Source organism: Schistocerca gregaria, chromosome 10, assembly GCF_023897955.1.
Source record: "Schistocerca gregaria isolate iqSchGreg1 chromosome 10, iqSchGreg1.2, whole genome shotgun sequence".
Classification (NCBI taxonomy): domain Eukaryota; kingdom Metazoa; phylum Arthropoda; class Insecta; order Orthoptera; family Acrididae; genus Schistocerca; species Schistocerca gregaria.
In genome coordinates, this window is record NC_064929.1 from 132,643,474 (window position 1) to 132,667,022 (window position 23,549).

The 23,549-nt window shown below is 40.3% G+C and overlaps 1 protein-coding gene across 1 annotated transcript in view; it reads right to left on the reverse strand.

Moving 5' to 3' along the window:
- LOC126293539 (SANT and BTB domain regulator of class switch recombination) overlaps positions 1-23,549 on the reverse strand; it is a 150,599-nt gene that overhangs the window by 37,251 nt on the left and 89,799 nt on the right. Inside the window, exon 7 of the mRNA XM_049986807.1 lies at positions 20,530-20,650. Coding sequence (XP_049842764.1) covers positions 20,530-20,650 — 121 coding nt within the window. The remainder of the gene's footprint in view (positions 1-20,529; positions 20,651-23,549) is intronic.

Below are 23,549 nucleotides of genomic sequence, written 5' to 3' on the forward strand. Positions count from 1 at the left end.
CATAACTGAAAAGTGAAAGATGAGCAAAGTTGCTGCCAAATTCTATATGATGTGAGTGAAGAACAGAAAGCAGGTCATAAAAGAATCACAGCAGAATTGCTTCAACATTATCCAACGGAAGGAGAATATATTCTCAAAAAGATTATTGCACTCCATGAAACATGGATATGAGCTTTTCATCCAGAACTGAAGTCTCAGTCATCACAGTGGAAAAGTTCTGACTCTCCACGTCAGAAAAAATGCCATCACCAACAATCAAAAGTGAAGCTGATGATGATCTCTTCATGCAAAATGTATGGAGTCATAGCTATAAATAGAGTGCTCCAGGAGACATCTGTACTACAAGCTATTTTTGCAGAATGTTTTAGGCACAAAAATTCGTCAAAGAAGGCCTGATATGTTTGCAGCCAGTGTCCTCATTTTGCACAATAATGTAAAAACATATACTGCCCTATAAGAGAGAAAAATGCTAGACAAATATGTATGGGAAATACTTCCCTACCATTGCACTGACCTGTTATGAGTGCACCTACCTTCGATTTGTTTCCCAAATTGAAGGAACAGCTCTGTGGAAAACAAATGATAAAACTGCTGAAACATCCATTGAGTATCACACAGCTCAACAATGAAGGTGCACTATCTGGAACACAGAGGTTGCCAAAATGTTGGGAAATTGTTATAAGCAAGAATGAAGATTCTACTGAAGACCTGCAAAGGTGTTTATTTTCTTCAGTTCTATCTTACACTGTGCAGAACTTTTGAAATGATCCTATTAGTATGGAGAACTACCCAAGCAAACCCAAAGAGAGCAAAGAGAATGTACATCACAGGCATGACAGTGGAAGCTGAACAATACTTATTGGTAAAAGAGGCTCAAACAATGTACTGAAATGTTAACCTCTAGAAGTAGGGAGACCGGATATACCAAAATTTTGTAAAGGACAATAATGAGACCATATTCACCAATGAGTTCAAGTCATCAAGAGAGAGGGAAACAGTGCTTCAGGGAGCTCCTCAACTGTGATGAACCTGAAGATCTGTTCAAATTTCAGCCATCTGACACTGTAGATTTATGTCATCCACCACCTACAAATATAATTAAACAGATAACATGAAAAGGAGGTGAAGTGGTAATGTAAAGTTTGTGATAACCAGACTTTGTACCAATGTCCTGGTTTAAATATCAAACCTTTCCACAGTATCTCATGGAGCAAGGGCATGTGACACTGCTGATGATGATTATGTATGTACAGGTGAAAGACGCCCAGGATATCATAAAGTTAAAATTTATTAAAAACAAAAAATGAATCACCGATCAACCATAAGCATTGGTAAGGCACAGACAAATGGGAAAAAAAGCCAGTCATTCATTTTTCTTTGTACATGATTTTTGTTTCTACCTATCTCTCGTATTTGGAAGAATAGTTAAGAGGTAGTGCTTAAAATATGAAGATATCACGAGTGTTACCTATTATAAGTGTGTATGAATAAGATAATCCTTAACAACAGTATTAAGTATTTTTATTGAAGTGAAGTAGAACCAAGTGTAATATTTTTGATACACACTGGTGTCCTTGATGTCGGTTGCCTGCATCTATAATTGAAATGTAAGAGAGGAAGTCTGAATAGCCTCAATTCGTACAAGCAGAATTTTTCTCATAGTGCAATTGTATTAGCCTTTATTTTTTCCTGTATAGGGAAAAATATATCTAAAAACCAAAGATTCTGTAACTTACCACATGAAAGCATTGGTACGTTGATAGAGACAATAACAAACACAAACACATATTTTGAGCTTTCGCAACCCAAGGTTGCTTCATCAGGAAAGAGGGAAAGATGAAAGGATGTGGGTTTTAAGGGAGACACAAGCAGGTGGCAACGATGTCAGAGATTTGATGTTTTACTGGATTCTTGATATTGACAGAACACATGTGAAATGGTTGTATGGGAAAACCCCACTCCATTGCTACCTCAGATATGCTGTGTCCCATTGCTCATGCGCTGACTATAACGCCATGTTCAAACTTGCATATATCTTGATAACCTGACATTGTCGCAGCAGTAACCAATCTAACAACAGCACCAGACACTTGTTGTCTTATATAGGCATTGCCAACCACAGTGCTGTATTCTGCCTATTTACATATCTCTGTATTTGAAAACAGCAGTTTCTTTGGCGCTTCAATGTAGAATCCTTTGGAGAGGAGCCTTGCTGCCACACAGGCCTCTAGACCTGATTGCCTAAAGTAGGTACCTTATGAAATACTTATGCTAAATCTGTCACACTTTTCATGGATAGGTTCTCAAAGAGTTTTATAACTGCATTTTCATTCAAGGGTCATGCAGATCATTTTTCTTTCTAGTACTGTACTTGTAAATATCTCTGTTATTGTCAAACTTAGATGGATTGTTGATCAATTTCGTAAGTTACACAATGTACTCTGAGTGTGTGGTTAAGATTCCCACCTGCTTCAAGAAATGCCTACGTGATGTACACATGTGAACCACACCTTTTACCTAAATGAGGAGTAACCCCACAATGTTAACACATAAAACATTAGAGAATGAAAATAAGAAAAATACGTTAATTTACTGATGTCTGTATTCCCAAAGTTTGGAATTATTTCCAATGCAAAAATAGCAGAAACTAAATGTTCTAGTATGTCTACTGAATGTTTTTTTTCCACTTCAAGTTTTCATCAATATACACATATAAAATCTTAGAACTTTCTATGCTACTTATTATTTGATGGCATGCTAACTTAAGGTTATTAGGAGGTGGGATATTTTTGGCAGTACAAATCTGAAAAATCTGTGTCCTTTCAACATTTCAATTTGTGCAAAAGCACTCAGTAACTTTCACAGAAACATCATTTATACCATTTTTTCTGTTGATACTTCTTTGCTTGGCTTCACAGCAATGCTTATATCATCTGCATACAGGACAAACTCTACCTTCTGATTCAAATGAAGTAGCAGATCACTAACATACAGCAAGAACAGCAGTGGGCAAATGATCACACCCTGTGAGGCTCTTATTGCAATTTCTTCTCACACTAATGATGTGGCATTCCTCTTTGTATTACTTGAACAGCCTAATGTAACTTTCTGCATACTGTTTCTTAAATAAGAACTAAACCAAGCATGTGATGATCTTGTATTCCATAAAAACTTAACATGTCTAGTAGAATATTATGACTGATATTATCAACTGCCTTTAATAAGTCACAGAATACCCCAGCTGGTGATATTTTATCATTTAAAATTTTTGTTATGCAATTAGTACATGTATAAATAGCTGACTGTGTAGAACAGTCCTTTTGAAATCCAAAATGTAATTGGCTAAGTATACCATTACTACAAAGGTGGGTGACAACCCTGGAGTACATTATCTTCTCAAGAATTTTGGAAAAGGATGTAATGAGTGACAATGGGGGCCATTTATCATCATCTATGGAGTAATCCTTTTTATAGATGGGCCTAACAATGATTTATTTCAATTTGTCAAAGATAACACGCTGAATTAATGATGTATTACAGAAGTGACTAAGACCATTGAAAAGTATAGGACCACTATTTTTTAGTGTCTCAATGGAGATATTATCCAGAACAATTGAACTTTTACTTTTTAGAATCTTGGAGATCTTCCCTGTTCAATATGAAATTGTTAAATTAATTTTTGTTTTACTACATGTCCTCTCTATTGCTTTTCAGTGTAATGTTTTTGCTTTCTATTCTTAATCTTTTGCACCAATTTTCTCGCCTATTTTGGAAAGTAATTATTATCCATTTTTTCAATGCTTCCTTCTCTTTAACACAGCTAATACATTCTTACATGGCCTCTTTCCCTCTCTGCCTCTTAATAATATGACATACTGATTTGATTTTACTGCCTGATTTGTCCATTTCAGACACAATGTGCTGCATACTCTCAGATTTTTACAACATTTCTCAATATGCTACAGAACTGTTTACAATATGATAGTGTTTCTGGGACTTTATTGGTTCTGTCTATTTCGTAGAAGTCCTTTTTTCATTGTGAAGAAATCATTATAGCTGTGGTGATCCAAAGTTTCTTTAATAACAATCCTTTATAACTTTTAATTATACTTTTAGGAAAACTATTTTTTAAAAATGAATACAAACACCTTAGGAAATGTGTAGAATTTAGAGCTAGCACCACATGCATTATAAACTTCACTCCAGTCAACATATTTAGGCTTTCTGTAGTTTTGCCAGTAACCAGCCTCACCGTTTTCTTAGGCTGCTTCTGAACTGTACATGGAACTTGTAGGGGTACAGTTATCAATACAGTGCCTAAGTTATGAATCTTACACATACTCATCTCTGTCAAACAGAAGCCCCAGGGGGTGCAAGGATGCCCCCATCATCTAAGATAAGTGAGCTATTGGCAACTGCCAATTGGGTGAGTGAGAATGCCTCAGTTCTGATATGACAGTATGAGCTGAGGAGATTTTTAAGTTAACCAGGGTTTGTCTACAGTGTGAGTCAGACGTGAGTGAGGTGTGCCCAACCATGCATTTGGACCACAAGAAAAATCTGTGAGTGATCCTGAAGGAAGAGAGCAGCTTCTCACCTGCAGAACTCGTCTACAGCCAGTTGCTCTCCATCTTTGGAGAATTCATGGATGAAGTATCGCCAGCATCCAATGCCTGAGATCTGCCACTTGCAAGAGGTACAGCCACCACTTCAACTGCCCTGCTTCAAACCACACCACTTGATAACTCATGGTGGGAAGACATTGGAGATTGATTGTAAAGGTAGACCAACTAAAGTCTCAATTGACAAAGTCAAACCGGCTTACATCTTGACAGAGCTGACCCACCAGGCACTTCTTCGACCTGGTGAAGGACTTGGAAACAGATAATGCTCAGGATGCAACTGGCCAGGCAGAGATTTTGTCCCCACAGCTGCTGGAACACACTCATGCCACAAGCTGCAATCCACACGAGTTGAGCACAATGTGTGCTCCCCACCACTGTGTACACAATTGGACAGCACCAATTGTTTTTTACATTTCTCATGCGCCTTCAAATTAAATGTTATCCATGAGATGGGAGACTATTCGCACACTTGGCCAGTCATGCGTCCATTCCCCTTCTGTGGCTATGAAACTGCACTGCACATTCGATCACTGAGGAGTGTGTATCCTCCAGGATCAGTTGTGAAGCCAATCACCACGATCACGTGATTGCTCTCTCAGACATCTCGAGTGTGATTATTACGAGTTTTTCGGTGTATATGTATTGCCATTAATCAATTAGTTGTTGTGTAATCCCATGTATTCAATTACTTAATGCGTGGGTGTGCAGCAAGTCAGTTCACAGTGTGACAGTTTCCAAAGCGGCAAAAACCACTTATTGTACACTTCACATCTACTGTTAATGGTTAGAGGGATTTGCAACATGCTGAGCATATGTACCATAATCACAGATCACTCCTCATTCTGCACTGCAGGCAGCAGTCGGCCAATTGGAACACTCCTAATGTCCAACCCTTGAGTGGTGTTTATCTGTTTATGTTTTTATAATTATTTACAAAATTAGTATCAGAAACAATTTTAAAAACATAACATGGCAATAAACCCCTTTAAAGAAAATTAGGAAACACACTAAAAATGCAAAAACAAAAGTGAATCATGTACACAATTTAAGAAACTCAGTTTAAGGATGTGCTAAGTATTCATCTAATGGCCCTGACATCCTGTGCAAATTTATGTTTCAAGTTAATAAATAAGATAATTTAAAAGTCAAAGAGTCTAAAGCCCAGGATGAAATAACAACAATATGAAAAGCATGGATTTCTACTCATCACTTAGAGAAGGCACTGAGCTGTGGACAGGCACAATGAAAAAGACAGCTAAGCATTTAAGCTTAAAAAAAATGCTTCTTCTGAAATAGAAAAAAACACACATATGCACACAGTCACAACTCACACACATGCATAGTCACTGTCTCTGAGTGCTTGGGCCTAACTGTGGCCTGTGACTGCCTCTGACATGACAGCAATCTGCTGGGGTGGTTGGTGAGAGTAATGAGAAGGAATGGGGCAGGGAGTGTGAGAGACAGCAGAGTAGGTGTGGGGGCAGATGCTATGTTGCCACTGTTTGTGTGTGTATGTGTGTGTGTGTGTGTGTGTGTGTGAGGGGGTGGGGTGGAAGAGAGGGGAGAGATGAAAAGTAGAGAAGGGGAGCAGACTAGTAGGTGAAAAGAAAGTGGTGTGGAAGCAGGGAAGGGGTACGTAGGTGGAGAATATGAACTAGCAAAGTCCGAGGTTGGGGAGGGGGGTGGGTGTGGGGGTGGGGTGGGATAGCCATGGTAATGAATGATATGTTGTAGGGAGAGTCCGCACTTGCGCAGATAAGAAAAGCTGATGTGGGTAGGAAGAATCCAGATCATATAGGTCACATAGACTGTGTAGCAGTCATTGAACTAAAGCCCTTGGCATTGGGCAGCATATTCAGCTACTGGGTGGGCCAACTGTCTCTTGGTTCCAGTTTGACGGTGGCCATTCATGTGAACAGACACCAGTTTGTTTGTCATGGCCACATAGAAAGCGGGACAGTGGTTGCATCTTAGTTTGTAGATCACATGGCTGCTTTCACCCATGCTTTTGATAGGATAGGAGACACCAGTGACAGGACTGGAGTAGGTGGTAGTGGGAGAATGTATGAAAGGTACATAGAAGGTGCTCCAAATAAGTGCAGAGCAGCACGGGAAGTTATTAGACAAGATAATTCTTCCAGCCAGGTATGTCAAACTCTGCTTGATCCATCAGATCTGAATGACTATTTTTTCATGTCAGTCAGAGAACTAGGAGATAAAATTAAGACCTCAGATACTTTTGCAAGGGATCTACTCGGTACCCTGCTGCCTGAAGGAACTTTATTTCACTGGGATAAAATCACACCTGATGAGGTCTGTAAAACTGTTTTCAAACTGACTGTTTCCAAAAGTATGGATTGCTACTGGATGACATTTATCTTTTTACAAGAACTGTTCACTTGATAAGTGAGACACTAAGTTTTATTTTTAATAAATGTTTAATGTATGGAGTCTTTTCCAGATTCACTTAAAATCTCAAAAGTCATCTCCGTATACAAAAATGCTGATAAACTACTCCCCCAGAACTACCTACCAGGTATTTGAATCACTCTTCTACATTAATTTAAGTAATTACTTTGAAAAACATGCTCTTTTATGCAACAATCAGTATGGATTTTTGCCCAGGTAAGAATACCACTGCAACTGTTCCAGAAATTGTTGACCAACCTTTAACTGCTTTCAGAAATAAGATGATGATGTCACTTGTATTATATGATTTAAGTAATGCTTTTGACTGCATTTCTTTTAATACAAGGTTCATCCACAAAGTAAGTTCCGTTTCTATTTCTATCCGCAGCAGCACAACAATTGCAGTTCTGAGCATGTGCAGCAGTTACTCTGACCCAAGGAGAAGACACGTGCACCATTTTCAGATCCCTGCTGCCAACATGTGCTTTGTAGTGCTTCTTTATAATGTCAGCCATAGTTGAAAATGCCACTGCGTGTGAAATCAGTTCTGTGATTCATTTTCTAAATGCAAACAAAGTTAAACCAAAGGAAATTCACCAGAAAATCTGCGAGTTTTACGGTCAAAATGCTATGAGTGATTCAATGGTTAGAAGATAGGTAAGACTGTTCAATGAAGGGCGTGATCAAATGCACGATGAAGAATGAAGTGGATGCCTGTCTGTAGTTTCTGATGAACTGGTTCACACAATTGAATAGAATATTAAGCACAACCATAAGTTTATGCTTAGTGCCCTTGCTCAGAAAGTTCCACAAATCTCAGGATCACTAATTCATGAAATTGTTACTGAAAAACTGAAATTCCGAAAACTTTGCTCACTTTGGGTATCCAAAATTCTTACTGAAAAACACAAAAAACAATGTATGGGCAGTGCCCTTCAGGTTTTGACACGCTATAATGAAGAAAGTGATGGTTTCTTTCCTCAGATAGTCACAGGGGTTGAAACTTGCTTATCGTACCACACCCTTGAAACAAAACGGCAATCAAGGGAATGGAGGCACACTTCATCCCCAATGAAAGTCAAGCCTAAGTAAATCTTGACATCTCAAAAAGTCATGTGCACAGTTTTTTGGGACTGAAAAGGCATATTGATGATTGATTTTTTACCATGAGGCCAAACAGTCAGTGCACAAGGTTACTGTTAAACCATTAAGAAATTGCGCCACACAATACAGAACAAGTGCCGAGGATTACTGTCAAAAGGTGTTGCTTTTTTTCCGCGATAATGCTCGACCTTACACGACAAAGGTGACCAAAAAACTCTTACAGGAATTTCACTGGAATGCGTTTGATCATCCTCCGTACAGCTCGGACCTCGCTCCTAGCAATTTTCATCTCTTCTTACTCCTAAAATCTGTCCTTGGTGGTCAGCACTTCAATGATGATAACAAGCATGTTACCACATGGTTGAATACACAGGCAGTAAGAAGGCATACAAAAACTTGTGCCACACTATAACAAGTACCTACAAAATTTTGGAAGCTATGTAGAAAAGTAGTTTAACAGTTATAGATTTTTGTACAATAAATATTTTTTCTGTATTTGTACACATTTTATATAACCACACAGAACTTACTTTGTGGATATACCTCAAATATTACTAACAAAATTGGAGAATTATGGTCTGCAGAAATCTACATTGGCAGTAATCTCTTCCTACCTGACCAACTGAAGACAGTTTGTCTCATTTTGAAATAGACATATAGGTGTACCACAGGACTCGGACCTTGGCCTCTTATTTTTCATTGTGGTTATCAATGATCTGACCCATTGTCTATCACAGTCTGTAATCTACTTGTTGATGATACAACTTTACATTCTTCACATCATGACATCCCAAGCCTTAATAAGACCTTACAAGAAGCTCTTGAATCTGAATTGAATTGGTTTGCAGCCAATAAACTTGTCTGTAATTCAAACAAAATTCAAAAGGATTGACTAAGGAGATAGAAAATAAATGTGCCCAACTTTTAGGGATACATATTGATGTAAACTCAACTGGAAAGAACACATTAATTAAGTCTATAAAAAGATCTCATGAGTGCCCTACCTCATATGGAAACTGAGAGATATGGTCAGCTACGATTATCTGTGCATGGTGTATTTTGGGCTCTTTCAGTCACACATCTCATATGACCTTCCCACATGGGGACATTCTCCTCATATCAGCAACATTTTAAAAGACTAAAAAAAGTTGTCCGCACTTTATACAAGGCTGGTCCAAAAGAGCACTGTCAGCCTCTTTCTTACTAGGCTCAAGCTACCGGCAGTTGTGAACCTGTATATCTATGCATCTGCACTCTTTGTCAAGAACAGCATTAAGAAATTCATTTTAAATGAAACAATGCACAAACATGACAGCAGACATAAAGCAAACATTGATATTCTGAGGCACATGCTAGCCATAACAGGAAACTCCCATAAAGTAAATGCCCTCAAAATTTTTAAGAAGCTACCTCTCACTGCTTGATTCCTACCATCCAAAAAATTCAAAACAAAATTGTAGAATGGCTGACAAAATACCAATTACACTATATGAAAGAGCTCTATGATATGGACAATATTGACATTAATATTTAAAATAAACTATACTTAAAATGAACCCTAAATCAAGAACCTTGCTGTTGATAGGGACATTAGCATGCCTTAGTGACACAGATAGCTGTACCATAGATGCAACCACAAAAGAGGGGTCTCTGTTGAGAGGCCAGGCAAATGTGTGGTTCCTGAAGAGGGGCAGCAGCCTTTTCAGTAGTTGCAGGGGTAATGATTGGATGATTGACTAATCTGGCCTTGTAACATTAACCAAAACAGCCTTGCTGTGCTGGTACTGTGAACAGCTGAAAGCAAGGGGAATCTAAAGCTGTAATTTTTCCTGAGGGCATGCAGCTTTACTGTATGGTTAAATGAGGATAGTGTCCTCTTAGGTAAAATAGTCCCCCAATCAGATCTCCGGGTGAGGACTGCTAACAAAACCGGCATTCTGTTGACTGGAGTGTGTAATGTCAGATCCCTTAATTGGGCAAGTCAGATATAGTGGGAATTAGTGAATTTCGATGGCAGGAGGAACAAGACTTCTGGTCAGGTGAATACCGGGTTATAAATACAAAATCAAATAGGGGTAATGCAGGAGTAGGTTTAGTAATGAATAAAAAAGTAGGGGCGCGAGTAAGATACTAGGAACAGCATAGTGAACATATTATTGTAGCCAAGATACACAGGAAGCCTATGCTTATTACAGTAGTACAAGTATATAAGCCAACTAGCTCCACAGATGATGAAGAGATTAGAAGATTTGTATGATGAGATAAAAGAAATTATTCAGATAGTGAAGGGGGACTGGAATTCAACAGTATGAAAAGAAAGAGAAGGAACAGTAGAAGGTGAATATGGAATAGAGGTAAGGAATGAAAGAGGAAGCCACCCAGTAGAATTTTGCACAGAGCATAACTCAATCATAGCTAAAACTTGGTTTAGGAATCATGAAAGAAGGTTGTATACATGGAAGTGGCCTAGAGACACTGGAAGGTTTTATATAGATAATATAATGGTAAGACAAAGATTTAGGAACTAGGTTTTAAATTGTAAGACATTTCCAGGGGCAAATGTGGACTCTGACCGCAATTTATTGGCTACGAACTGAAGAAACCGAAAAGGGTAGGAATTTAGAGAGTTTCAGAGAGTGCATTAGGGAACAATTGAAAGAACAGAGGAAACAAACACAGCATAAGAAGAATGGGTAGCTATGAGAGATGAAACAGTGAAGGCAGCAGGGAATCAAGAAGGTAAAAAGACAAGGGCTAGTAGAAATTCTTGGGTAACAGATGACATAATGAATTTAATTGATGAAAGGAGAAAATATAAAAATACAATGAATGAAGCAGAAAAAAAGGAATACAAACATCTCGGTTAAGCAGGAATGGCTAGAGGACAAATGTAAGGATGTAGAGACATATATTACTATAGGTAAGATAGACACTGTCTACAGGAAAATTAAAGAGACCTTTGGAGAAAAGAGAACCACTTGTATGAATATCAAGAGCTCAGATGGAAAACCAGTTCTAAGTAAAGACGGGAGGGCAGAATGGTGGAAGGAGTATATACAGTGTCTATGCAAGGGTGATGCACTTGAGGGCAAATTTATGGAGATGAAGGAGGATGTAGATGAAGATGAAATGGGAGATATAATACTGCATGAAGAGTTTGACAGAGCACTGAAAGGCCTAAGACAAACCAAAGCCCCATGAGTAGACAACATTCCATTAGAACTACTGATAGCCTTGAGAGAGCCAGCCATGACAAAACTCTACCATATGGTGAACAAGATATATGAGACAGGCGAAGTACCCTCAGACTTCAAGAAGAATGCAATAATTCCAATCCCAAAGAAAACAGTTGTTGACAGGTGTGAAAATTAACCAACTATCAGTATAGTAAGTCATGGCTGCAAAATACTAACACACGTTCGTTACAGACGAATGGGAAAACTGGTAGAAGCTGACCTCACAGAAGATCAGTTTGGATTCTGTAGAAATGTTGGAACATGTGAGGTAATACTGACCTTATGACTTACCTTAGAAGATAGGTTAAGGAAAGGCAAACCTACATATCTAGTATTTGTAGACTTAGAGAAAGCTTTTGACAATGTTGACTGGAATACGCTCTTTCAAATTATGAAGGTGGCAGGGGTGAAATACAGGGAGCAAAGGGCTATTTACAATTTGTACGGAAACCAGAATATAAAATGTAGACTGGCAATGGCAAGGAAAGCGTTTCTGAAGAAGAGAAATTTGTTAACATCGAGTATAGATTTAAGTGTCAGGAAGTCATTTCTGAAAGTATTTGTATGGAGTGTAGCCATGTAAGGTAGTGAAACGTGGACAATAAATAGTTTGGACAAGAAGAGAATAGAAGCTTTTGAAATGTGGAGCTACAGAAGAATATTGACGATTAGGTGGGTAGATCATGTAACTAATGAGGAGGTATTGAATAGAATTAGAGAGAAGAGAAATTTGTGGCACAACTTGACTAGACGAAGGGATCAGTTGGTAGGGCATATTCTGAGGCATCAAGGGATCATCAATTTAGTATTGGAGGGCAATGTGGATGGTAAAAATTGTGAAAGGAGACCAAGAGATGAATACACTAAGCAGATTCAGAAACATGTGGGTTGCACTAGGTACTTGGAGATGAAGAAGCTTGCACAGGATACATCTACATCTACATCTACATGACTACTCTGCAATTCACATTTAAGTGCTTGGCAGAGGGTTTATCGAACCACAATCATACTATCTCTCTACTATTACACTCCCAAACAGCGAGCGGGAAAAACGAACACCTAAACGTTTCTGTTCGAGCTCTGATTTCTCTTATTTTATTTTGATGATCATTCCTACCTATGTAGGTTGGGCTCAACAAAATATTTTCGCATTCGGAAGAGAAAGTTGGTGACTTAAATTTCGTAAAAAGGTCTCGCCGCGACGAAAAACGTCTATGCTGTAATGACTTCCATCCCAACTCGTGTATCATATCTGCCAACTCTCTCCCCTATAACGTGATAATACAAAACGAGCTGCCCTTTTTTGCAGCCTTTCGATGTCCTCCGTCAATCCCACCTGGTAAGGATCCCACACCGCGCAGCAATATTCTAACAGAGGACGAACGAGTGTAGTATAAGCTGTCTCTTTAGTGGACTTGTTGCATCTTCTAAGTGTCCTGCCAATGAAATGCAACCTTTGGCTCGCCTTCCCGACAATATTATCTATGTGGTCCTTCCAACTGAAGTTGTTCGTAATTTTAACACCCAGGTACTTAGTTGAATTGACAGCCTTGAGAATTGTACTATTTATCGAGTAATCGAATTCCAATGGATTTCTTTTGGAACTCATGTGGATCATCTCACACTTTTCGTTATTTAGCGTCAACTGCCACCTGACACACCATACAGCAATCTTTTCTAAATCGCTTTGCAACTGATACTGGTCTTCGGATGACCTTACTAGACGGTAAATTACAGCATCATCTGCGAACAGTCTAAGAGAACTGCTCAGATTGTCACCCAGATCATTTATATAGATCAGGAACAGTAGAGGTCCCAGGACGCTTCCCTGGGGAACACCTGATATCACTTCAGTTTTACTAGATGATTTGCCGTCTATTACTACGAACTGCGACCTTCCTGATAGGAAATCACGAATCCAGTCGCACAACTGAGACGATACCCCATAGCTCCACAGCTTGATTAGTAGTCGCTTATGAGGAACGGTGTCAAAAGCTTTCCGGAAATCTAGAAATACGGAATCAACTTGAGTTCCCCTGTCGATAACGGCCATTACTTCGTGCGAATAAAGAGCTAGCTGCGTTGCACAAGAGCGATGTTTTCTGAAGCCATGCTGATTACGTGTCAATAGATCGTTCCCTTCGAGGTGATTCATAATGTCTGAATACAGTATATGCTCCAAAACCCTACTGTAAACCGACGTCAATGATATAGGTCTGTAGTTAAATGGATTACTCCTACTACCCTTCTTGAACACTGGTACGACCTGCGCAATTTTCCAGTCTGTAGGTACAGATCTATTGGTGAGCGAGCGGTTGTATATGAGTGCTATGTAGGGAGCTATAGTATCAGCATAATCTGAAAGGAACCTAATCGGTATACAATCTGGACCTGAAGACTTACCCGTATCAAGCGATTTGAGTTGCTTCGCAACCCCTAAGGTATCTACTTCTAAGAAACTCATGCTAGCAGCTGTTCGTGTTTCAAATTCTGGAATATTCCATTCATCTTCCCTGGTGAAGGAATTTCGGAAAACTGCGTTCAATAACTCCGCTTTAGCGGCACAGTCGTCGATAACAGTACCATCGGCACTGCGCAGCGAAGGTATTGACTGCGTCTTGCCGCTTGTGTACTTTACATATGACCAGAATTTCTTCGGATTTTCTACCAAATTTCGAGACAATGTTTCGTTGTGGAACCTATTAAAGGCATCTCGCATCGAAGTACGTGCCAAATTTCGCGCGTCTGTAAATTTTAGCCCATCTTCAGGATTTCGCGTTCTTCTGAACATCGCATGCTTTTTCCGTTGCCTCTGCAACAGCGTTCGGACCTTTTTTGTGTACCACGGGGGATCCGTTCCATCTCTTACCAATTTATGAGGTATGAATATCTCAATTGCTGTTGCTACTATATCTTTGAATTTGAGCCACATCTCATCTACATTCACATAGTCGGTTCGGAAGGAATGGAAATTGTCTTTTAGAAAGGCTTCTAGTGGCACTTTATCCGCTTTTTTAAATAAAATTATTTTGCGTTTGTTTCTGATGGATTTGGAAGAAATGGTATTGAGCCTATCTACAATGACCTTGTGATCACTAATCCCTGTATCAGTCATGATGCTCTCTATCAGCTCTGGATTGTTTGTGGCTAAGAGGTCAAGTGTGTTTTCGCAACCATTTACAATTCGCGTGGGTTCATGGACTAACTGCTCGAAATAATTTTCGGAGAATGCATTTAGGGCAATCTCGGAAGACGTTTTCTGCCTACCACCGGTTTTGAACAAGTATTTTTGCCAACATACCGAGGGTAGGTTGAGGTCCCCACCAACTATAACCGTATGAGTGGGGTGTTTATTTGTTACAAGACTCAAACTTTCTCTGAACTGTTCCGCAACTGTATCATCGGAGTCTGGGGGTCGGTAGAAGGAGCCAATTATTAACTTAATTCGGCTGTTAAGTATAACCTCCACCCATACCAATTTGCACGGAGTATCTACTTCGACTTCACTACAAGATAAACCACTACTGACAGACACAAACACTCCACCACCAATTCTGCCTAATCCATCTTTCCTGAACACCGTCTGAGACTTCGTAAAAATTTCTGCAGAACTTATTTCAGGCTTTAGCCAGCTTTCTGTACCTATAACGATTTCAGCTTCTGTGCTTTCTATTAGCGCTTGAAGCTCAGGGACTTTCCCAGCACAACTACAACAACTTACAACTACAATTCCGACTGTTCCTTGATCCAAGCACGTCCTGTAATTGCCAAGCACCCTTTGACATTGCAGCCTATCCTGCACTTTCCCCAGGCCTTCTAACCTAAAAAACCGCCCAGTCCACGCCACACAGCCTCCGCTACCCGTGTAGCCGCCAGCTGAGTGTAGTGAACTCCTGACCTATTCAGCGGAACCCGAAACCCCACCACCCTATGGCGCAAGTCAAGGAATCTGCAGCCAATACGGTCGCAAAACTGTCTGAGCCTCTGATTCAGACCCTCCACCCGGCTCTGCACCAAAGGTCTGCAGTCGGATCTGTCAACGATGCTGCAGATGGTGAGCTCTGCCTTCATCTCGTAAGCAAGACCAGCAGCCTTCACCAAATCAGATAGCCGCTGGAATCCAGAGAGAATTTCCTCAGATCCAAAGCGACACACGTCATTAGTGCCGACATGTGCCACCACCTGCAGCTGGCTGCACCCTGTGCTCTTCATGGCATCCGGAAGGACCCTTTCCACATCAGGAATGACTCCTCCCGGAATGCACACGGAGTGCACACTGGATTTCTCCCCCTCCTTAGCCGCCGCATCCCTAAGGGGCCCCATTACGTGCCTAACATTGGAGCTCCCAACTACCAGTAAGCCCACCCTCTGCGATTGCCCAGACCTTGAAGGCTGAGAATGATCCTCTGAAACAGGGCAGCCAGCTGCATCTGGCTCAGCCAGAGACAGTGCCTGAAACCGGTTTGTCAGACGCACCGGGGAGGCTTTCTGATCAGCAGAGTAGCATGTAGGGCTGTATCAAACCAGTCTCTGGACTGAAGACCACAACCACAACAACAACAACAACAACAGCTGTATATACAATAGTTAATCTATACTTGAATTATACAAGTTGATTGCAAAAATTTAAGTGCAACAGTAACTTGATATTATTAAAAAGCCTAATCTACTATATGTGGTCAACGGCAGTGAAATGTGCTGATTCTGGTCTTGTATCTAGGTAAAGTGCAGGGATATGAGCCTGAACCAAGTGTTTGGTAGCAGTGGTAGGTAGTGGTAGACAACGACATTGCAGAGGTTCAGTGGGAGACAGAATTGTGGGAGCAATAGGAAGGATATTGCTTATTTCAGGACAATGACAGGAAGTCAAAAGCCTGGTGGAGAATGTGATTCAGTTGCTCCAGTCCTGAATGCTACTGAATTACAAGAAGAGTGCTCCTGTGTGCTTGGAAAGTGGGCATGGGGTAGATGGTAGGTGACTGGAGAGGCAAGACATGGAAGATCCATTAGTGCAAAAGGTTGAGAAGGTAATTTCAGCCCATAAAGGTCTTAGTGAGACCCTTGGCATATTTGGAGAAGGTTTGCTCATCACTATAGATGTGATTACCTTGGGTGGCCATGCTATGTGGACAGAACTTTTTTGTATGGAATTCTGTAGCCTGATTGCATTCCCACATATGTAGCTAATGACTCTAGTTGGATGTGGGCACAAGGGTCCACTGAAATTATTGTATGCATCATTGTTGTATGAATCAGAGTTATCATGGCCCACACCACAAGAATATGTAATGCTTGACTGTAACTTTGCTTAAGAATTCGTTGTGTGTGTTTTTTTCTGTTTTTTTCTTTTTTGGTGAAGGTTCTGGCCAAAAGCTTAATGTATAACAGTCTTTTCATTGTGCCTGTCTGCAACTCGATGTGTCATCTTTACTGTGAGTAGCAGTTTATCCTTCCCATAACTGTTGATTTTCAAAGTTGGACTTTCCACTGTTTGAAGATCAATAGTGATATGACATGTTGTAATACATCAGGCTATAACTTTCATTGTACTACCTGCATTGAGATTGGAATATATGCAACATATAATTGAGGACTTTAGGTGCACCTGTTACTATGAATGAAGAGGTTGGCACAAGGGAGGAAATTGTAGCAAATCACATCAAACCTGGCAAGAGACAGACAAGAAAACAAAAACTAATCTACACATTTTTGGGTTATATTCCATAGTGCATAATGAAATGTATGTGTGCTTTAAAATAACCCTTATGTTTACTGCATCTGTGATGGATAGCTACCTTAACTCTATTCATTATGCTATTGCACATATGAAAATCCTTTCAGATTCGATGTATGTGCCACTGCATGTGCACCATCTCAATTCACATCTCTAACTCGTCAAATGAGTTACAACCATAGATACATAGGTTTCCAGTTTTGAGACTGATTTGATGCACTCATTAAAACACTGTGATGTGAAGTACCACCAAACTGTTGTAAGGGAAACAAGCCATCATTTTAAGAGAATTTAAACATAATTCTATAGATGTAACTGTAGCATACAGTAACATAAGTCTACTTAAACATACAATCAAACTGGCTAAATAGAATAAAAATCAAAACAATAAAATTAATTGCTTTAGATAAAATTAGTAAACCCCTAATTCTTTAAAGAATCAAACTCCTATGCAAAAAAGCTGCAAATGTCTGATTACAAATGAGTTAATGGTTAAATGTTTGCTTTAAGCATGTAAGCAAGAAAAAGTTTAGGAGTTTAGAGAAGGTTTGAAGTTATGGTTAAAGTTTGTTAGAATTGCTAAGTACTCTTATTATGAAAGAGTGGATGAATATAAACTGGGTAATTTGCAATGCATTTTAAACAAAATCTAGTCTATCATGCATTTCAGTGTGTATGGCACCATATCTCCTATTGTGTTTGCGTAAGGCTGATTTCCAAAACCACCCAGTTCCTAATCTGTGTGTTGTACAATGATATAATTTTTCAGTGCAGTCAGTGATACATGAAGATACTGTCTGCAAAATGTATTAGAGACAGAACCAGTAATGAAGAAGTAATAAATCAAAATGTCGTGCCTGTTGCTGCTGTTTTACTTCGTGAACAGCAGAATGGTAGTAAGCAATAAACTTTCTTCCTTTCATCATTTTGTGGGCATGTCAGCAAGAAAGTGCTATCAGTTACACTACCTCAAAAGAATTACTACATGCACAAACAAAGTTGACACTCAGCGTCATGGCTGATAGGAGCGACTGTAATGGCATTTCCCATTAACAGTCGCTCCCATCAGCCACCGCGCCAAGTGTCAACTTAGTTTGCGTGAATATTTCAGAGTTTGTAGCTGTAATACTGGCTGTAATGTGTAAGTATTTTAACATAAGTTTATATATCTTAATTAGTAGGTTATGAATTTTGAATTTTGTTCAATAATTACACAAAATACTGAAAATCAAATTTCTGTTGCCTCTGAAAGCTGTTAAACAGGCAGCATGCAAATGAGTGAATGTATCGTGACCTGGGATTTGGGATGGTCATTTAGTAGTATACGAGGTCTGTTCAAAAAATTTCGGAAAATTTGTAATGTTGCGCCAATGGTGTGTTGCAGCAAAATGTGATTGGCATACCTGTGCATGCCTGTGTTTGATGTGTAACCACTGGAAGTTTCGTTGTTGGATGTCTATTACTTATTGTTCAATGCTGTATTGTGAAGAATGTTGTGTCATACAGTTTCTGAATTTCAAGATGGCAAAGTTAGAGGAGCAATGTGGCTGCATTAAATTTTGTGTGAAACTAAAAAAAAACCTTTACAGAGACACACCAAATGATGCAGGAAACACCAAATTTTGCTGAAAGGCTATGGTGATGAGTGCTTAAGCCACACTCGGTGTTAGGAATGGCTCACATGGTTTAAAAACGGGTGGACAGAAGTTAAAGATCCTCGTTCAGGATACCTTTTCACATCTACCGATGATGCTATGTCAGGAATGTCAACAAAATTGTGTGTGCCAATTGAATACTGACTATCTGAGGGACTGCAGAAGAATGTAACATTTCAGTTGGATCATGTAATGAAATCCTAATGCAGCATCTTGGAATGCATCGTGTTGCCGCAAATTTCATCCCACGGCTCATGAATCAAGACCAGAAACATCTCCACCTCACAATCTGTGAAGGGCTTTTGTATTATGTAAAGGTTCTCAAAGACCAAAAAGAGCCCATCAGGTCAGGTTAACATCAAAGCCATGCTGATAGTTTTCTTTGACTTTGACACAGTTCATCATGAATTTGTGTCACAGGAACAAACTGTTAATCAATGGTACTATAGGGACATGATGGGACACCTGCAAGGAAATGTGAGAAGGAAACGGCCTGAAATGTGGTAAGACAATTCATGGCTCTTGCATCAAGATAATGCACCTGCATATTCTCCCTGTTGGTGCATGACTATTCTACAAAAAACGAAATCACTGTGCTGACTAATCCTCTGTACTCTCCAATCCTGGCCCCTGTGGACTTTTCCTGGCCCCTGTGGACTTTTTTTTATTTTCAAATTTGAAAACCTCATTGAAAGGTTGAAGATTTGCAACAGTAGATGAGAGAAAAGAAAATTCACAGACGGTGCTTTGCATGATTCAGCAAGAGGCATACCAAGACAGCTTCTGGAAGTGGGAGTGGTGTATCAATTGTGAAGGTAAGTATTTCAAAGGAGACCATGCAGAATAAGTAAAAGGTAAGTATAGAAAAATTTTGTGGACCAAGTTCTGGAATTTTTTTAACAGATCTCATACACACGTTTAGATGATTGCTCTTCAACATCCTCTCACCCTCTGTAAACAAACACTGTCACTCTTAATTTTTTTGGGGAAAGAATTTCAGTTCTCTCTCTCTCTCTCTCTCTCTCTCTCATGTTTCTCTCCTTGCACCTCTCCTCCAGATCATTACTTTGTTAAATTCCCTGCTGGGTTAGAGGCACAGTTGCTGCCAGAGATAAGATGCCGGTCTACTAAATTTGCACCCTTATACCCCCAAATCATTCAGAAATTTTGTCATGTATTCCTCCTACTAACCAATAAGTAAAATTTAATTACTTGCTAACCCTTCTGGTGTTACAGATTTAATTACCAGCAGTGTATGTGATTAATGTAATTTGTTTCAGACCCTACAAAAAATTATACTTGAAATTGAAACACTTCCTCCAAAACTGGTAAAGTGTGTAGAGAAGTGTAACTGAATGTGGCTGTGGAAAGAAATTTCAATCAGATATCCTGCCATACATGCATGATAATTGTAATGTGCCTGCTAGCCAAACATGTCCCTAAGCCATAACATACCACTTATGACTAAAGAATGATTATATTCACTAAAAAAATGTAGGAAAAGGCAGAGTCCTACTTACTGTAAAGAAGACACATCAAGTTGCAGACAGGCACAATCAAATGACACTTACATATAGATTTTGCCCACAGCTTTCAACAGTACAAGAGAGACACACACCATTCACACATAAGCAAGCATGTTTCATGTACACAAGACAGCCAATTCCAGCATCTTGGGCTGGGGAAGTCATGCTAATTACTTCAGTTCAGTATTATGTTGAGTGCAAATATTAATCAAGTTCCTCAATGAAAATCACAGTAATTACCCAGTTGGAGTCTTGTTTACTACTTGACTAGAAGGGACAACCCTGTGCTGCAAATGCCTTGGCAGGCGGCTCTGATCTTCATCACTGTCAACCTCTGTACTCAACCGCAGGTGATCATTACCTGAAAAAAATGGTTTCCTGGAATTCACTTGCCTAAAATATGTAGTACCATTATCTGTGCGACATCAGTAAAAGCTCGGGGAACACAGAAGTAAATTGTTATGTAGATGATGGAAGATTTAAACAGAAAGTACAGAACTTAAAAAAATACTGCTCTTGCAGAATGTAACCCCCAACTCCTTCCCCTCACTACTCTCTCTCTCTCTCTCTCTCTCTCTCTCTCTCTCTCTCTCTCTCTCTCTCTCTCTCTCTCTCTCACACACACACACACACACACACACACACACACACAAGGTTGGGATTGCAGTTTGGCAGGTGGACTAGGATGGAGTAGGGGTTGTGTCAAGTGCAGGTATGGTACATAGAGAGAAAAAGAGGCAGGAATCAGGAAGAAGGGTTGGGGATGAGTAGCTAGTGCTTCAGAAGAAGGGGTCCAGGTGCATCAGAAAGGAACATGAAGAAGATGACTCATGGGAGTGGACTAAGAGAGGGTGACATGGCAGAGGAAGAGGAAGCTGCTGAATAAAAGGTGTGAGGACAGTAATTTAGCAGACATTGAGGCCAGGAGGGTTAGGGAAGGAAGAGGAAGCTGTTGGATAAAAGGTGTGAGGACAGTAATTTAGCAGACATAGTGGTCAGGAGGGTTAGAGAACTGGAGGATGTGCTGCAAGCATAACTCCCATCTACATAGTTCAGAAAAGCTGTTGCTGACGGAAACAATCCAGATGGCATGGGTTGTGAAGCTACCATTGAACTCTAGCATATCGTACTCAGCAGCTTGTTTAGCAATTGAGTGGTCAACTTTGTTCTTGGCCATATTTTGGTGGTGGCCATTCATTCTGGTGGTAGATGGGTGGTTAGTTGTCACGCTGACATAAGAGCTGTGCTGTGACTGCAGCAGAGTGGGTTATGATATAGCTGCTTTCACGGGTGGTCCTATTCTGATAGGTTAGGATAAGCCTGAGAAGGACTGGGGTAGGAAGTGTGGGGTGGATGAATTGGGTAGGTTCTGAATCTGGGCTTTCCACAGGGACATGACCCCTGTGTCAATGGGTCCATGGGGGGAGTAGCAAAGGAATGGATTAGGATGTTATCTAGGTTAGGTGGTTGACAGAATACAACTTTAGGAGGGGTGGGAAGGATCTTGATGGTAAATAATCAAATCCCTGGTGAAGGATGTAGCTCAGTAGCCCCCTTCCAGGGTGATATTGGTTGACAAGGTGGCAGGTGCCCCTTGGTAGCTGATTCTTAGGTTTGGTGGGAGTGTTAGGTGTGTGGAGGATACGGCATGGGAAATCTGTTTGTAGACAAGGTGTTGGGGGTAATTCCTGTCTGTGAAGGCCCTCATGAGCCCTTCAGCATATGTGCGAGAAATTTCTCATCACCGTAGGTACACTGCCAACAGGTGGTCAGGCTCACAGCCAGTGGCAAGAATTCCCTTGTCTGGTACTGTCTCATGGGGGGGCCTCCACTGACAGGCACTAATCCTAAACCTGGTCTGAAAATTGTTTTCCTGTGCCATATCCTCACACACTCATAACCTTCCCACTACCCCCCAAGAATCAGTTACAAAGAAGCAACTCCTCATCATCCAGAATTACATTAGACTGGATAATCATGTCCAGAAATGAGGGACATCCTACCCAAGAACCTTCCCAACACTACTAAAGTGATATCCTGTCACCCACCCAACACACTGGTCCATCCCTATGCCACACCTACTCCCAGCCCCTTGCCACAGAAATTGTATCACTGTGGAAGACCAAGGTGCAAGACCTGCCTGATTCACCCACCCAGCACTTCATACTCCAGTCCTGTCAGAGGCTTATCCTATCCCAACTGTCAAGATCATCTGTGAAAGTGCTATATTGTACGCCAGCTCTGTTGCAGTGACTGCACAGCTCATAGGTCAGCATGACAACCAACCAACTGTCTACCACCAGACTAAATGGTCACGACCAAAATGGCTCAATATGCTGCTGAGCACAACATGCTCAAGTTCAGTGGTTGCTTCACAAATTGTGCCATCTGGATCATTTCCTCCAGTACTAGATTTTCTGAACTATGTAGGTGGGTGTTATGCTTGCCACACATCCTCAACTCCTGTAACCCTCCTGACCCCAATCTTTGCTAACCCACTGGCCCCACACCTGTCATTTAAGAGCTTCCTCCTCCTCTGCCCTATTATCCCTTCCAATACACTCCTATGTGTTATCTACATCATGTGCCATATCTCACCGGCCTAGCATCTGTGCCTCACATGCCTATCTCATGCACCAACACCTCTCCCTGTGAAGCACTAGCTACCCATCCCCAACACCACACAATATTTATCTCTTAGAAGTAATCACACTATGTTGCAAACATATCTTCCTAAGTTTCCCATGTGTTCAGCCTTCAGTGAATAGCCTCCTCACTCATATACCAGCTCGGTGTAGTGCAATGGTGGGAGAAACCAGAGTGCTGAGAAACCTCGGTTGCACTAGCAGAGCTGAACGCACTCTGGGAATGGTAATCTTGGATTCTGGGAGTGCTAATCTTGGCCAGGCCTGTATTAGAATTTCTTCTAATTCCATTTGCCTATGGATACTGGGGAAAATGACTATATTAAATACCTCTCTGCACACTGTAATTGGTCTAATGTTATTTTTGTAGTCCTTATGTGAACAGTACACATGGGTTTACAGTGTATTCCTAGATTCCTCACTTTACACTGGCTCTAGGAGCTTTATAAGTAGGCTTTCATGGGATATTTGGTATCCCTCTTCAGGTTTCCAAATATCTCCATGGCACTATTATGTGGGTCAAACAAACCTGTGACCATTTCTGCTGCCCGTCTTCATATACGTTCAATATTTCCTTTTAGTTCTATTTGAAATGAGTCTCAAACATTTAAGCAG